This window comes from Neoarthrinium moseri, assembly GCF_022829205.1.
Source record: "Neoarthrinium moseri strain CBS 164.80 chromosome Unknown scaffold11_Wmoseri_CBS_16480, whole genome shotgun sequence".
Classification (NCBI taxonomy): domain Eukaryota; kingdom Fungi; phylum Ascomycota; class Sordariomycetes; order Amphisphaeriales; family Apiosporaceae; genus Neoarthrinium; species Neoarthrinium moseri.
The window spans coordinates 313,038-329,339 of record NW_026055125.1 but is presented as its reverse complement, the minus strand read 5'-3'; the positions used below and the strand labels follow the sequence as shown (position 1 = coordinate 329,339).

Sequence of the window (16,302 nt, the reverse complement as noted above, 5' to 3'; positions counted from 1 at the left end):
AGGATCAATCTTGGTTTCAATGTTATCGTGGTATACCAGCAACGGGCGAAGATTGCCAAGACTAGATAATTCAAGAGGACATGGGAATGGGGGTTTTATCACTGATCCACTTACAGTATCGTTTAGCCACGGGATTCGGAAATCTGTATTCCACTGCGTCAGTGCAGACGACCAAGTGCGTCAAGGCAAACGACCAATGACCAATCGTCTTCAGACTACCACCCTCTCCATATCAGTGGGTCAGAAGGTTCCGCACAGCAACGGTCCCGCACCTGCAGCAACCTCCCTTGCCTCCGTGTGTTCCGATACACTAGTATCGTAGCGGTGGGGAGATCGCCAAACTTGGGCGACAAAAGCTCTGCTATGCCTGCCATGTATATAATCGAGCTGGCACTCCTACCTATTTTCTTACGATAGCACTAAAATGGAAGGAGTAGCGCAAGTGTATTGAAAGCGGAGGTGGGCGCTAACGCGTCGCAAGCGTGGGGAAAGTAGGTACATAGTTTGCTTCCTCAGCAAGGGAATGAGGTGCTTACCTTACCGTATAATCCCTTCCAAATGCAAATTCTTGGCAAATGTATTCCTTCAACGAGGTCCGTCACCCCATCTTCAAAAGAATTAGCCTTGGCCACTTTGTGCTGAAAGACCAATGGTGGCTTCTTATGTGCATTCAGTTAAGATTGTAAGGTTTCTTGGCTTTGGAAATCTTAAACCTCTCAGCTTCCGCAGGGGCCCTTATGCCAGTGCGGCTTGTCAAGCATCATAAATAAAAAGATTTCACTAGACGTGAGGCTACAGAGAAGTTTCGGAGCCATAGGGCTTACCCGCTCGGTTGGTCGTTCAATGAGCTCAAAGGGGTTCAATATGAGTGCAGCTCAAGTTTCCGTAGGCGGAACTACATGCAATACTAAGTTAATATGGCACGATAGTCTCTTGATCTTGAGATGGTGCCACATACACCTCCTAGGTCTCACGTAAGGTCTAAGTACATCACGACTGCTTGGCTATACGCTCTTCATAACGGCAGAAGTAATCGTTACTTCTCGTGATAAACAGCGTTAAGAATTGCCATATCTGCGTAGGTAAGTGGCCCAAATTATCACCATCCGGTGATTGCTTGCAGAGTCCCGTATCATAGTCTGAGATAGCACAAGAACGTCCCCAGATGCTTTCGATTCCAGGATAGGACGGCGTTTCGTATTCGCCGACTATGGTACCACCCCTGCAATGGACCGGTTTTTCTCCAGTTCTACCGGAAGGCTCCATGGGCAATGCAACGTACACAATTAAGTGAGTAAAATGTAGGTGAACGACTCCAAAAGGCTTGCTTTACTTAGTACAGCTACATCGCCTGTTACATGACTAGATTTCTTGCCAAAAGGTGGGTTTTATATCGGTGACGCGTGCAATTAAGACATCAATTTTAACGACGATTTATACAGCACCATTCTGCAATATTTGACATATTTATCCTCGGAACCTCTATTCTGTTCGAACTTTCATGTCATACCGTCCATGTCTCACTGGGCAAATCATACGATACGTATCCTAAATATCACCATATTCTAGACCTATATGCTCCGTCTGTATGAGATTCGAAGAAAGACAGGATGTTACTGTTAAATGCCCCGACGTCATTTAACACCTCATCATAACTCATTGCGATACTTTTAAAAGACCGACCCTGCAACGCCATTGCTTAGGCCCTCGAGTCTAGCCTCTGTTGACTCAAAGCATTCTGGCAACCCAGTTTCTGCCCATGTTCCTCCGAGTACTAATTTGGCCAAACCTGGGGCGCAGGTAAAAATTCTTGCCATTCCTGAATACGAGTGTTTAGTACATATGACAGGAAAACATAGCCTACCAAGAAGACCGAAACTTACCGTGGCCATTGAATCCTGCACACACCCACTGGCCTTGCATATCAGGTAGCTGTCCGACAAAAGGAACAGAATCTGGTGTCATGGCGATGATGCCGGTCCAGGAATGCCATAGGCCCTCTCCATGGTTCAGCTGTTTCGGACTACACTCTGGGAAGCAAGACGCAAAGTTGGCTAGCGTGTCGTCCCTGACCTCGTCATTGAATGCACTGTCGTCAGGGAGTAGCCGGCTATCCAAAGCAGCCTGGCTGATGTTTGGATTCGTTCGCGGGGCTCCGAGTATGATGACACCATCTGGTTTTCGCTGAGCAACGGAATAAAAGTGCTTCAGACTGTGCCTCAAAGACATAGTACTGGGCAATACATTTGCACCATTCAGAGCTGATGGTGGAACGAAAGCATGCGCCTGCGCTCGGTTTGGAGTTACAAAGGCAGCAAGCTGTGGAAGCAGGTGCGGCGCGAACGCATTCGTGCAATGGATAATTGTCGATGTCGTGATAGTTCCTCTTGGTGTTGTGACTTCCCATAGCGTTTCCTCAGAACTGGAACGGGGTGATTTCTTGATAGACATGGCCGGGCAATGAGTGAAAAGCGCCGACCCCTTGTTGATTGATTGCGTGAGCAGCCATTGTGCAAGCTTTGCAGGATGACTTGATCCTGCTGGCCATTCATATGCGGTGACTGTCTGAGCAATTCGTGTCTTCTGCTTAGCTTCTTTGCCTTCGTAAAATTTGATATGACCAGTATCACCCCCTGCCTCTTTATATTCCCTCAAGCTCTGAGCATTGAAGTCTGCGAACTCCTGCGTCAGACAAACATCGAAGGTGGTAGTAGGGTTGAAATCGCACTCGACGTTGTGCTTTTTCACGAACTCGTCTACCTTCTCGAACACAAGCTTTTCATTGGCAATGATCTTGAGTGCCTGCTCTTTGCCAAGCACCTTCTGGTAGACTTGAAACCCGCGGAATGCGTCTACGCACTTGCATCAGCATCAATATGTCAGATATGGGACAGAACACTCACCAGGACGAACATGGCCAGCATTTCGAGAGCTTGCTCCACTTGCTGCCTCTCTAGCCTCCAAAATGACAATATTTTCTGGCGATACGCCTCCCTCGATCAACTCAAACGTCGTCAGCGCCCCTGAGATACCGGAGCCGATTACGACGTACTCTGACTTTTTGGGGGCCGGTTCGCTTCTATTGACATTCAAGTACGGGAACGACCTCGTAGTTTGTTGCCAGAAAGAAAGGCCCGGGTTCGCCACCGGTAGAGAAGATTTGTTACCAAGCGACCCCATGTTGCTATTCTGTCATTTGCAGTTCCAGGCTGTGAATGTTAGGGATTTGACCTTCTATGCCAAGTTACATTAAAAGTCGTGGACTGACGCAGGCCCCTATTATCTATTCCGTCTTAGGAGCTCGCTGCGGGGGAGTCGTCTTCGGCCTCGACCCCGACAAGTTTAGGATCTGCACGGAGTCGGACAAGGCCGATTCTGTGGAGCCACGATGGCAAACATCACTGATATGTCCAATCCTATCAGTCCCAGATAGCCTTCCGCGCATTAATAGAGCCGATGGATTGTCGCATTCTGTAGTAGGAAATTACTGATAGCGACTTAGTGCACAGATATCTAAGGGTTAGATTACTTGACCCCCGACCCGTCCGCTCGTACCTGTTACGTGTTTCTCTTTGCTTGACTTCGTGATTACGGGCGTCGCATTCCACCTCACTCGAGTCAGACGAGAGGCCTATCTCTGCGGGGTATTGGGGTGTCGGAGCAGATAACGCGACGACTATATCTTTGCGTCTCCCATCGCGCATCAGCGACCGCTGGTGCGATAACATTGAAATACTGTATATCTAGTTGTACTCCAGTTATTGGACATTCGAAGATGCGGTTCGGAAGCCTGGCCTTTGCGCAGCGCCACGAGCGCTCGCCAGATGAGCGTGACCTTGTCAGAAGACTGGACATTTTTCTGATGACTTTCGGTTGCATCTCCCAAGGTATGTTTCCTAAAGCCAATCCATACGAGGGGAAGCTAACATGCGGCGCGAAATCAAGTCATCAAGTGTGAGTAGCAGCCCGGGACGACCGGATGGTTCGTAAGTGCTCACATAGTGATCATTAGACCTCGACCAGCAAAACATCAGCAATGCCTACGTATCAGGGATGAAGGAAGACCTGGGGTTAAATGGGAATGAACTCAACTAGTAAGTATGGCTCTGAAATGCGTACGAATGGTGCTGACTCTATGTGTTTAGTTTCCAAACATATTTCAATGTTGCGTACTGCATCATGCTTATACCATCACAAATCATTCTGACCTACGTACGGCCAAGCTACTGGCTGCCAGGCCTCGAAATCTGCTGGGGAATAGTGACTGGATTGATCGCACTTACCAAAAATGCAAATCAAGTCTATGTCTTGCGGGTGTTCCTAGGCCTTTGCGAGAGCTCCGCTTGGCCTGGAATGATGACTCTTTTTAGTAAGTGGATTATCTCATCTTTCTACACGTGGTAGCCACACAAAAACCAGAATTGGTGGCATAGAACTAACCGCAGCAGTGCATTGGTATACTCCATCTGAGCTTGCCAAAAGGATGGGGTTCTACCACTCCTGTCAAGCTATTGGTTCCATGATGTCTGGTGCACTCCAAGTGGCAATAACCAACACCCTCCACGGTAGCCACGGCATAGCTGGCTGGAGGTGGCTATTCGTCGTGAATGCGATCATGACTGTCGTCGTTGGCATGCTTGGTTTTGTCATGCTGCCTGATCTTCCCAATCGTGTCAACCCAAGAGCTTTCTGGTTCAAGAAAGGTCATGCACAGTTGGCCATGGAACGTCTAGAACGCCATGGACGTGCCGAGCCCAAGAAAATGACGTGGGCAGGAGCCAAGTATGTCGGTTGTTTCATGCAACGATGCCATTCGCTAACGCAAGCATAGGCGAACATTCTCTAACTGGGTTGTTTACTTTGTCTCGGTCCTATACATATCTACAGTCTTGGCTTCATGGGGTTACGCTTACTTCAACTTGTTCTTGAAGAGTCTGAAGAATCCGGATGGGACAGCAAGATGGACGACGTCTGAGGTCAACGCTATTCCAATCGCCGGAGGTGCGATCAACGTGGTATTTGGTAAGTTGTTCCGAGTCGTTGTAGCGTAAATCTTCTCATATGTGACCGCAGTCTGGATATGGGCAATTTTGTCCGACCTGCTAAGAACGAGATGGGTTCTTATCGTCACGCAAGGTTAGAGATTGCCTCACATGGCGTTGTGTAGTGGGCTATATTAACAGAACGACAGCGGTTATTGGCCTGGTACCTTGCATTGCGCTGAGTGTCTGGACCTCGCATCCCGATACCACATCGCTAGCCACGGCATATGCGAGCTACTTCATCTCATTCATATGCCTTGGAACGGCTCCCTTGATATTCGCTTGGCTTTCTGATCTGTGAGTCTTCCAAGGCCCAAATACTTCGCAATTCTAACAAAAGTTTCAGACTACCCCAAGACCCAGAGGCTCGTACTCTGATTGTTGGAGTGGCTATTGCCCTGTACTATGGCGTCTCGGCGTGGTCTCAAGTGTTGGTATGGCCTGCCGTTCAGGCCCCGTATTGTAAGTGTATTCAAATAAAGCGCCATGTGAGATATCTGACTTTTGATAGATAAATACGGTTGGCAATCCTCGATAGCCCTCTGGGTGCTTGTCATTTTGATGACTTGTCTGTTGCGATACATCGATGTGAAGTTTCTCAAGTAAGTCAATCTGGAGCTGTGTCTCTCTGCTTGAAGATGTTCATTAATTTGATTAGACCTAAGCGAGAGGCGTTTCATGCAACAATCATTGAAGGAACGAAGACCGGGGACGACCAACCAGATGCTCAGCCTGCCCAGGGAGAGTCTTCAAAGGGCCCAAAATCTGTTGCAGTGGTTCCAGAAACTTGAATCTATCAGGGCTGGTTGCCGAGGTGGCTTGTCTTGTTCGCCGCAAATCTAGCAAGACGACTAGCTGGAGATGCAGAATTATTGCTTCACTACGTATGCTTAGTGAAACTAGAGCTAGGTCCGCTATGCGCCAACGTGTATATGTGACAGAAGTTTAGGACTGAAAGAGACGTCGTGGAGCGTTATGGACTCTGGCCAAGTTGAGTCCATGGGCGTTGGTAGTCAGACGGCTGCTATAGACAAGGAGGCTCTTTACCAGTTCCTGTCCTCTAGTGGAGTTCATAACACAATTATTTACATGACTGGGACTGATATGGTCCTCTCGCATTTCTAAATAAATAATCTCAAATCGCTATGTAGTCAGACTGCTGCCAAAAATGAATGGCGGCGCCATAAAGCGAAGCATCGGAAATAAAAAGGCCAAGTGCTTTTGCTCAGAGCGCTGGCTCAGGGCTTGGCAGTTTCAAAGTCAATCGAAGCTGCGCAACACTTGATCGATATGCATTAACGATAACGAACTTCAGTCGTTATCCTAGCTTCTTGCGTCTAAATGAAACAACAAAATCCTATGTATGATCGATGCCCGCAGCGATCCCCATGGTAGCATTTGGGCGGGCTAGCCAAAAGCCAAGCACTTCGCTGCCGCTCGTCACGACTCGTCGATCTTTCTTCGCACTCAGGGCATGTACCGCTGTGCCGTCCGTCAGTCGGCCGTCGTCGCGACGGCACTCGGTCCCGATCATGAAGCTGTCTGATTACCTGATTGTTGAAGTCGCTATAAGTTAGCGGATCACCGTTCCTGCATGCCAACCGCTCAGACCCCGGCCGCGCGTGACAAATCAGGAAGGTTGCGGGGAACTGGTTGCGGATTGAACATGTGAAGTGCCGCCCCTTTAAGGAATTTCAAAACAAGCTCAGGGCAATTCGCCTTCATTGGGTGCCGATACTCGCCAAGTCGGATCCGCAGAAGTTGCATGGGATACCCAGACACCAGTGTCGGCCACCCGTTACCTCAGGTAGCACCCATTCGTCCTGATATGCCTCTGTACCATGTGCCGAACAGGGGGTTCTTGCACTTGTGGAGACTCTGAGAGCTTCTCATAATGGCAGGAGAATTGATCTTCCCCTCGAGATACCAAACTGCGAACGAGCTTCCAGAAAGAACGCAATGCTTACATGTCCGTTTCAGGCCAAGGCCGCCGTTTTGATGGAACTCAGTCGCAGAAGACCGACCATCAGACCCAGGGCGTTTATCTTGAGGGCTCTTGGCATCGCACATGCTGGCTTGCACTGTAAGTGCATCGAGGTGGTCGCCCTTGATATAAAGCTGCGGTAGGCAGCATTCTCCGGGTTTTAGCTGTCTAGTGAATGGCACTGTTCTCCTCTGGCGGGTCAAGGGAAACTTAAAGTCACAGCAAGTGGCTTGATTCCGTCATCTTTCCTTGGTAAACAGTTTAAGCAGAGCCTCAAAATGGGCCAACTTCCTTCGAGGCCCAAGAAGGGCGCCCAATTCCGGGTGATCGGGGCTGGAATGTGGGTACTCTTCAACGTGCGAAGGCTCCGAGTAGCCCGCGGCTCGAGCATTCCACATGACTGACACCAATGACAGGTGTCGTACAGGAACAAAGACACTAAACGAGGCTCTGAGTATTCTCCTTGACGGACCATGCCACGACTCGGGTATTCAGTCGTTGGGAGGAAGTAAACACGAAATCAAGACCTGGTTAGATATTATGGATCTTGCCCCGAGGCAGCATACACCTGAGGACGAAGAGAAGATGAGCTGGATGATCCAATCAATCTTCGACGGCTACGTAGCCACGATGGATTGCCCAGCCGCGTCATTGGTTCCCGAGATCATGCGTGCTTATCCTGAGGCTATCGTCCTAGTGACGACCCGTGAGCAAGCGTCTTGGTGGAAGAGTATGAAGAACATGAACGGCATGATGTCGACATGGTACCTGCCCGTCATTGTGATGTGGCTCAGAATAGCTCAGGGCTATGGTGAATGGGGGTTCAAGTTCCAGGCTCTTAGCAAGTGGAGGTACGGCTCTGAAGGTATCCGCGAGCCCACCAAGGCCATCCACGAAGAACACATAAGGCAGGTCGTCCCTCCTGAGAAGCTCTTCTGGTACAATGTCAGCGAGGGATGGGGGCCACTATGCAAGATTCTAAATGTGCCAATTCCCGATGTACCTTTCCCTCACAACAACAGCAAGACCGAGGCCGAGAAGGTTTGGCAGAGACATGTGATTTCTGGTGTTTCTTCTTGGCTCTTTGTTGTGGGTGTTCTCCTCTGGACGATGTATAACGTATCTGGTTGGCTTCAGGAAACCACGATCGAAGTGTAGAAAGGATACCGCATACAGGGTTTGGAGCATTATCTGTACATTTCTAGATACTCAAGATCAAGCATCATTCATAACATCCCCGTGCATTACTCTCATTCCTCCAAGCATTACGTAAGAAACGCCATTACAACGTACAAAGACACCAGGACTCCGAAAACTGACGTGAAGCTGCTGAAACAACACACTCTTATAGTGCATACAACTCCTTTGGCTTGCCATTGGAGCAAGAGCTAAACTTCCACCAACTGCTGTAATAAGCACCGCCAATATTGACGAGCCCCCACTTGATGGGTGCCGGGATAGGGGGCCAATTTGCCCACATGCCATCTTCCCTGGTGCCGTCTAGGTTCAACAGGAAGAATGGAACTACATCGAGAGTCCCGGCCTGAGTGACTGTCTTTTTGCCCCAAGTCTTGAAGGTCGCCGAAGCCTTGGCCTCTTCTGGTGAGCCTGGCTTGGGGGCATTTGAGTGGTCCTTCAATGCCGCAATCGTTGCGATCTCGTGGTGGAAGTGTGAATCGAAGGGCTCTTGGAAGCTTGACATGATGCGTTGCAGTTCAGTCCCAGAGAAATCCTGGTGGGACTTGAGGGAGGTCAAGTATGAGTGGAACTCCACGAGGCCGCCGAGGAAGGCTTCTACATATAGAGCATCAGCAGCCGAGCCGAGTATAGCTATTACGACTAGGACCAGAACCTACCGTGTTCCTTGAGAGTCTCAGCCCAGATGTTCTTATCCCCCAGAACCTCTTCAACCTTGGTGAATAGGTTCTCTTCCTCATCGTCATGATGCGACTTGACAAACTTGTGCCACGTCAACGAGTATCCAACAAAGTCGCTCTTGTCTTCGGGCTTCACGTGGGGAGCTTGTTGGTAGATCGAGTTGTAGCCCCGAAAGATTGCGTTATGCAGCAAGGCCATGTGCGTCGCACCGGTGGTAAATATATCGGTCTGTATAAGGCAAGCACCGTGTCAGCAGCAGACCTTGCCCGAGTCACGCACGACGTTCTGACGGCTCGGCGGGTGTGGAAGGATGGGGGACATCGTACCTGTTTGGTCTCATACTGCGGAGTGGTGATAAGCTTGATCGGGGCATCTGCCCACGGCTTGCCCTCGGTGGGTGTGGTAGCCGTCATGGTCATGTATGGTGATCGCGTGAAGAAGAGACCGATCAGGATGGGAATGGCAATGTACAGAGGGTTGCCAAGCACCCCTCGTCGCGGCTTATACTTCGTAGGAGGATCCATCGTGAGGCTCGAGGGGGAAGAGGCGGGCGGGACCAGGTTATCTATTTGGTGTCACTCACGGCATTCACTTCTCGACGGCTTCGCCAGCAAGCTTCCAGCACCTCATACGACGACATGCGATAGCAGCTGTCTAGTGCCCGCTGGGGGGCAGAGTCGGGAAGCTCTCCCGCGGTACTGCTGATTAATGGCGCCGCCTGATTGGACCTTTTGGGGCCACCATGGCGGCAAGTTCAGGGGTGTTATGCAAGGTAATGCCCGAGTGTCCGATGCGCTTCGGGGGTAAGCTACAGCTATCGATAGCAGGAGGGCTCTGGGCATCCCTGAGCAGGTCTGACACCGCCCAAACCGAGCGGCAGACTTCAGAGGCACGTAACTAGCGACAGCCTACCTGTTTTTAAAGTGAAAAACGAGGATCAATCGTGGGAATGGAACTTGAGAATGTTTTCTGTCTTGTTCATTAGCTACATAAGTCCCCGAGCGCGGGTTGTGCCTTGTGTGTATGCTTGTACTCTGCTTCGGTAAATGAGCTGGCACTGCGACTTGGAGTCCTCAAACATAGTTCATGGGCCTTCCTTACAGTACATGTAGTCATCACCAGACACGTTTGCACACGCTGATCGCTTTGGAACCTCTTGAGCGCCAATCCCCTTGGAGATACATTTCATACAAGGGAAGTGGTGGGAAACCCTTCCCCCGGAGAGAAAACACATGTTGAAAGACTGGAGACTGAAAGCAAGTTCCAAGTTCAGCGGCATAATGGGTCGGTCCATCCGCCTTGATCCCCGTGGCATAATAGAGCCTCCTCCTCCTTTCTTGGTACAACTCTTGGATGACATCGATGCTGATCGTCACTTGTGGCAAGGCCTTATTTCTTTGCGATAAAAATAGATTTGGAAGGCGCTTTTGAAATAAGCTAGACGCCATTCCTCGCGACTTCTCTTTGTCACGACAGCCTTTGAACAGAAATGCACAATGTCGAGGCACGCCAATCATCATGAAATTCCGAGTCTTTTGTTCTGTGACGCCACAGACCCTGCATCAAAGCTTGCCCGTCAAATAGCAATATCTTCAGGATCCCACCCCGTCGCGCGAGTTAGCCGCTGTCTGTCAAACGAACATGCTTCTGTAATTCAACCAAGAAGCTATGGACTCCATGTCAATGCCGATGATGTCTGGCATGGATATGCCAGACGTCACAACGAAGTCGACAGCCACATCAATGTTGACGACTTCCACATCGACATCCACCGCAGCGTTGGGTGCAAACATGAGTGGAATGACGATGGATGGGTGTAAGATCTCTGTACGTTTTAGCAACAGCTTCCACTTCACATACTGCATGTGTTCTTGCATCGGGCTAACGCTTCCCTAGATGTTGTGGAATTGGTACACGGTCGGCACCTGTTTCCTGTCATCGTCATGGAAGATTCATTCGGGCGGCGGCTTTGCAGGCCTTTGTATCGGTGTGATCCTCCTGGTACTTCTGCTCCAGGCATTGGGTTGGGCAGCCAAGTTCTACGACAAGCGACTCGTCCGCTTGCATCAAGTGAAAGCAGTCGCTTTAGCCACGCAAGCTGCACATAATCCATCGACCGAAACGAACGGACATTTGATAGCTAAGAGTGCTCATAATTCTTCGCCGATGGCATCATTCCGACCGAATCTCTGGCAGCAGGCTATTCGAGCGCTCATCCGCACTATGCAGTTTGCGGTGAGCTATTGGATTATGTTGCTGGCTATGTACTACAACGGCTATATCATCATCTGTATTATACTTGGTGCGTTTATCGGGACCTACATTTTTCAGTGGGAGAGGATGGGAGGGCCACACGCATCCGTGCCCGATGGTCACGCCGACCAGACAGGATGTTGTGGGTAGTCTATGGGTCGGTGGTTGTGTGTTGTATCATAAAGATTGATGTTCCAAGTCAGTAGGCGAGTAGGGTTGTGAATAGGCTTTTCGTCCGTCACGTACACCTTCATAACTAAGTAAAGAAACCGCATGTGTGTTTCAAGCTTGATTGTCCAACTTATCTCAATACCGTGTTAAACATCAGAATGTTCGCCCAATCAGGTGAGAAGAAACCACGCGCCATATGGACAGAGTTGCGTTCAGCCCAGACATCGAGAATAGCCCAGCACCTTAAGTTCCCTGCCCATTACAGATATGTCCAGCTGATTGAACGATGACCACACAGCTCCGGCTTGATGGCCAGCCTCGCATATTGGTTTGCATGCTTGTAGTTGCGAGCAGCCACATGATAATTGGAGTACGGAATACAGTGGGACACGACACGTATGCGCTGAGGGAGGCTAGATCGCAGATCTGTCAGCCCTATTAAAGAACCTTGAAGCTAGTGGCTCTGGGTGGCTAAGCCCGCACGTTAGAGTGCCCAAAGTGACCATTCCAGGCCGCCAAGGCTGCCGGCCGGGATTACAAATCTACCTGATCACTACCTACCCACCTGCTAGGACGATGGCCAACCTCCATTCCTGCCTCCATGCAACATGCTGAGAATTAATACAACACAGCGAAATGATCAACTCGTGAACCCTACAACTTGAACACGGATTTTGGTGACGATCTAAGCTCTAAACTCTTGTGGTGGATTGGATACGAGGAAGATGCCAGCACCGGTGAAAATCAGAAGCTCACGTCAGTCCACGCCTGTTGCCCGTTATGTGCTTCGCAGCTAATGTCATTTGACATAGAGGGCTGCTGGACCTGCCGTTTAAGAAGAAAGAAGTGCGATGAGCGTAAACCCGTCTGCTCCACATGCGGTGTTCTGGAGATCACATGCCACTTCAGTGATAAGAAGCCTGAATGGATGGACGGCGGCGATCGTGAAAAGCAGATGGCTGATCGTCTTAAGGCCATGGTCAAGGTCAAAGCTAACGAGCGCCGGGAGAGGAAATGGGCAATCGGCATTCTTACTGACAATGATGAGACAGCCCAAGGTGTTTCCGACGATAACGACGCTGCGTTAGCAGTCAGTATGGAAAATACCATGACCTTGGACTCAAGCACGGAGCACGAGTCCGCTGATACCAGCGGTGGCTCAGTGTATACGCCCACAACTAGCATTAGCAAGGAATCACCCAGTCCAGGTGGTTTGCCTACAGAGAGCCAGCCAACGTTGACCGGTCTGCAGCCCTTCCAGCCAGCTTCTGCACAGATGGCAAATGCCACTCATCAAGGCGTTCGTATGACCCCGTATCATACAGCAAGCTTCCCCGACCCGGAATCAGAACGGGAACTGAACTTTTCCATGGTGTATCTGGACTACGTGTTTCCATACACATCACCGTTCTACCGCCCACCATTGCTTGAAGGTGGACGAGGTTGGCTCCTAGTCGTGCTCCTGAGAAACAAACCACTGTATCACACGGCTCTATCTGTGGCATCCTACTTCTTCGCGGTCATGTTAGGGTCTTCCCTCGACGGCCATGAAGAGTGCAAGACGCATAATTGGGATGAGCTCCAGAAGCACCAGGAGCTCTCGATCAAAGCACTTCAAGGCAGTATGGAGTGCTTGACTTCTCGTGGCGTGCAGTTTTGCTTCCGTCAAAGTATGCAGTGCTTGGAAGGAGTCGCCCAGCTGTTGTCGTTCGAGACTCTGATCGGAAACACGAGCAATAGCCAGACGCACCTGAACGCAGCTTTATTTCTATTTGAGCAAATCATTGAACACCACGCAACTAACGATATCAAGCCCTGGTGGTCTGTCCTGGCTCGAATAGAACCTAGGGTTATGGAGGTTCAGTTTCCCACAGGCGGACGTCCATGGGCTAGCGAACAAGCATCTTTTCGCTTTCTCACGGTCAATTTGTTATGGTCGGATGTCATTGCATCAACAGCCCTAGCCCAAGCTCCACGGCTTCAAAAATTCCACCCTGAGCTTATTGATGGCCCAACCCCTGAACTTCCTATCCAAGACTTCCTTGGATGTCATAATTGGGTGATCTTGACCATTGGCGAGATTGCAGGCCTTGATGCATGGAAGAAAGAAATGCGAAATGCCGGCGTTTTATCCATGGTTGAGCTCGTAACGCGGGCAACGTGCATTGAGAGGAGACTACGAGCTGGTATCGAGGAATTGGACAAAGTGCCGATGCATACGATGTTCGACCCTTCCGCTCGTGCGCCTGATCAGCCTTTCTATGACTTCGGCTTAGAGGTGGTCACGGAAGTCGGCCAACAACACTCAACCCCATCGAAAGCGTTTCACACCAAGATATGGGCAAAGGCAGCTCTCACTTATCTTGCTGTAGTAGTCTCTGGGTTTCAACCAGCTTTGCCTGACATCCAAAACAACGTCTCGGCTACCATAGATCTTTTCCGCAATATGGCGAGCCCTCTTTGTTTGCGTACGTTTGTGTGGCCGTTTGCGGTGACAGGTTGTCTGTGTTTGTCGAATCAAGAAGAGATTTTCCGGGACCTGGTAAGCAACATGGGCGCAATGCATGAGTTTGGAACGTTGAGAGAAGCTCTGAAAATCATGAGCGCCGTGTGGGAACACCGAACCTGCCTTGATGCAGACACGTGGGACATTGCTTCCTGTTTAAGCGTGCTAGGCCATACGTCGCTGTTGATCTAGGAGAGCAAGCGACCTGGCGTCCACAGAGATTGGAGAAGCATTGCACGAGACTCCCTCCCTCGACGTTACCCAAGAGCGGCAGACAGTAGGTGCTCTCATACACAGGCTCTGTCGTCTAAGTGGTGGCTAACGCTACTGATCGTAAGATCTGGCCTTTTATATTGCGAAACAGCTGCATGGGCTGAAATTTCGGGTCCGTTAATATGTTATACCCTCCCCCGCCTGGATTTCGAATAGTCCCTCATCGGTTGCCCGCTGACGGACGGTTGGTATCATCTATCCAACGACTTGGTCGCTCTGCAAATGCATTGTCGGCCTTATTGGGAGCCAACTTATTCTGCCTGAGAATCAACTCGTCTTATCAACTTGTCTCAGTATAAGTGAAGTTGGCCTGATCCTTGATTGGGGAGTCATCGCTTCAGCAGTATCGTACATGGCTGCGAGTTCCCCTATTCAACGCAGTGCGGCCGTTCATGTATACCCAGGGATAGCACAGAGCTCTTCTGTGGCGCCCTGAAGGCATCATCGCGCTTGACATACCCTGGATATTATTAGCATGAAACGTTTCACTCTTTTGAAAGTTGTCCATCATTAAGATCTATTTGTTCTCTTTTATGATCGTCGTAGCAGGTGCAAATCGGAACCCATGGCGGCTCCATCTCCATCACGTTAAAATCAGCATAGCTAGCTAAATATAAGAACACGTACAGCCAATACAGCCACTACCAGTCATCAATCCTGAATCTTCACTACTATCTTCCCTCTCGCTCTTCTTGTCATCAACTTCTCATACGCCTGGATCACGTCTTTCATGTCATATTCAGAATCAATCAGAACCTCCTTGACCATTCCATCCTCAATCCACTGGGCCAACTCATGCGCATATTTCCCCGAAGGCGCAAGTCCGAGTATCTTGTAATTGCGTGGCGTGCCGCCGAGAATGACTGGTCTGAGTTGGTTCATTATGAACGGCAATATGCCTTGTGTCCTTCCACCGACGATCTCAATGAACTTGCCCTTAGGCTGGAGATATGCGGGTGATTTCGTGAACAATACATCATCGCCAACGCAGTCGATAATCAGATCCAGCTGATCTCCTGCATATTTCTCTGTCAAGTATGCATGTAGATCCTCGTGCGTTGTATAGTCGATAACCTGTTCCACTGCATCAGCCTTGCCGTTCCCCTCGTTCAGCAGGCATCAGGAACGACTCACCTCGTCAGCTCCTAATCTCTTGACAATGTCTTCGTTTCTTCGGGAGCAGACCCCTACGACAAGCGCGCCCCTGGCCTTGAGTATCTGGATTAGGATTGTTCCAACACCACCGCTAGCCCCGTTCACGAGGACCCTCCAACCAACTTCCACTGCAGCTTCGCGCATTACCATTACGGCCGTCTGACCCGCGATTCCGCAGCCCAGCGCCTGCTCTGTCGTGAGGTTCGGTGGCTTCAGGGCCACCAATTCGGCAGGGATCTGCACATATTCGGCCAAAGTACCGGCACCCCAGAGGATCTGGCTAAGGCCTAATGCCCCTACAACTTCCATGCCTGACATCAGTCGCTTGATCTGCACGGGCACCTTGGGGCCAACGCCCACCACTGTGCCAATGAAGTCAAAACCCGGGCGGCCACGGAACGGTATCCATGCCGTGAACAGCGATATGTCGGCTGGGTTTACAGCAGCATGTGTTACGCGTATCAAGAGATTGGTACCCGCAGGCGGCGTTGCTGGTACTGGGACTTGCGACAATGTTAGGGCCTCACGGGGCGTGCCGTTTTGGTGGATGGCCCACGACCACATCATCTTGGGTAGGGCCGGCATAGTGATCTGTGATATCCGAGATAGCTGGGCTCACCGTTCCGTATGTGGAGAACAGCGCATCAGCCCGTTGTCTGGCTTTAGTGGGATGCACGAACGAGATAAATGGCTTTGAGATGTCTCTTGCTTTTCCAGACACGTGTGAGCATATCCACCCGCGATTCAGGCTTGGCATCAAATTAATGAGTGGTTAAACTCTACATATTATCCGTCCTTCCAAGCGACCGTAATGGCCAATCTATTCTTCGCAGGGAAGGCATTGCCGCTCGATCGCCCAAGAGAGAACGTTTCACGCTTCTGGGCCCGTGCCCTCAGGGATGTAAACGCCCTGTAAGTGGTATCGCGGCGGGCGGCTCTATCCTGAACAGGCAACTGACTCTTAACGCTGAGGGCGGCGCGCCCATGCTCTACCGGACCGGTACCCGCATTGATTCCATATCAGTTCACCTCATGCATCA

At 50.3% G+C, this 16,302-nt stretch overlaps 7 protein-coding genes across 7 annotated transcripts; 4 read left to right on the top strand and 3 right to left on the bottom strand.

Moving 5' to 3' along the window:
• Window positions 1-1,670: 1,670 nt before the first annotated feature.
• JN550_004231 (uncharacterized protein) lies at window positions 1,671-3,180 on the bottom strand (the record flags this gene model as incomplete). Its single annotated transcript, XM_049315724.1, has 3 exons — window positions 1,671-1,819; window positions 1,884-2,852; window positions 2,904-3,180. 3 exons carry the CDS (start codon window positions 3,178-3,180, stop codon window positions 1,671-1,673), a joined length of 1,395 nt encoding a protein of 464 aa, XP_049173769.1.
• Window positions 3,181-3,775: 595 nt separating this feature from the next.
• On the top strand, window positions 3,776-5,833 carry JN550_004230 (uncharacterized protein; the record flags this gene model as incomplete). The annotated part of the gene is made up of 11 exons (XM_049315723.1): window positions 3,776-3,887; window positions 3,946-3,954; window positions 4,013-4,094; window positions 4,146-4,369; window positions 4,449-4,782; window positions 4,832-5,022; window positions 5,074-5,136; window positions 5,192-5,339; window positions 5,389-5,504; window positions 5,554-5,644; window positions 5,701-5,833. The coding sequence occupies 11 exons, from the start codon at window positions 3,776-3,778 to the stop codon at window positions 5,831-5,833; spliced, it is 1,503 nt and encodes a 500-aa protein (XP_049173768.1).
• A 1,471-nt stretch (window positions 5,834-7,304) lies between these two features.
• On the top strand, window positions 7,305-8,184 carry JN550_004229 (uncharacterized protein; the record flags this gene model as incomplete). The annotated part of the gene is made up of 2 exons (XM_049315721.1): window positions 7,305-7,366; window positions 7,443-8,184. 2 exons carry the CDS (start codon window positions 7,305-7,307, stop codon window positions 8,182-8,184), a joined length of 804 nt encoding a protein of 267 aa, XP_049173767.1.
• A 187-nt stretch (window positions 8,185-8,371) lies between these two features.
• On the bottom strand, window positions 8,372-9,428 carry JN550_004228 (uncharacterized protein; the record flags this gene model as incomplete). The annotated part of the gene is made up of 3 exons (XM_049315720.1): window positions 8,372-8,820; window positions 8,883-9,132; window positions 9,231-9,428. 3 exons carry the CDS (start codon window positions 9,426-9,428, stop codon window positions 8,372-8,374), a joined length of 897 nt encoding a protein of 298 aa, XP_049173766.1.
• A 1,168-nt stretch (window positions 9,429-10,596) lies between these two features.
• On the top strand, window positions 10,597-11,307 carry JN550_004227 (uncharacterized protein; the record flags this gene model as incomplete). The annotated part of the gene is made up of 2 exons (XM_049315719.1): window positions 10,597-10,731; window positions 10,801-11,307. 2 exons carry the CDS (start codon window positions 10,597-10,599, stop codon window positions 11,305-11,307), a joined length of 642 nt encoding a protein of 213 aa, XP_049173765.1.
• A 746-nt stretch (window positions 11,308-12,053) lies between these two features.
• On the top strand, window positions 12,054-14,026 carry JN550_004226 (uncharacterized protein; the record flags this gene model as incomplete). Its single annotated transcript, XM_049315718.1, has 2 exons — window positions 12,054-12,084; window positions 12,141-14,026. 2 exons carry the CDS (start codon window positions 12,054-12,056, stop codon window positions 14,024-14,026), a joined length of 1,917 nt encoding a protein of 638 aa, XP_049173764.1.
• A 732-nt stretch (window positions 14,027-14,758) lies between these two features.
• On the bottom strand, window positions 14,759-15,847 carry JN550_004225 (uncharacterized protein; the record flags this gene model as incomplete). The annotated part of the gene is made up of 2 exons (XM_049315717.1): window positions 14,759-15,181; window positions 15,242-15,847. The coding sequence occupies 2 exons, from the start codon at window positions 15,845-15,847 to the stop codon at window positions 14,759-14,761; spliced, it is 1,029 nt and encodes a 342-aa protein (XP_049173763.1).
• Between the last annotated feature and the right edge of the window lie 455 nt (window positions 15,848-16,302).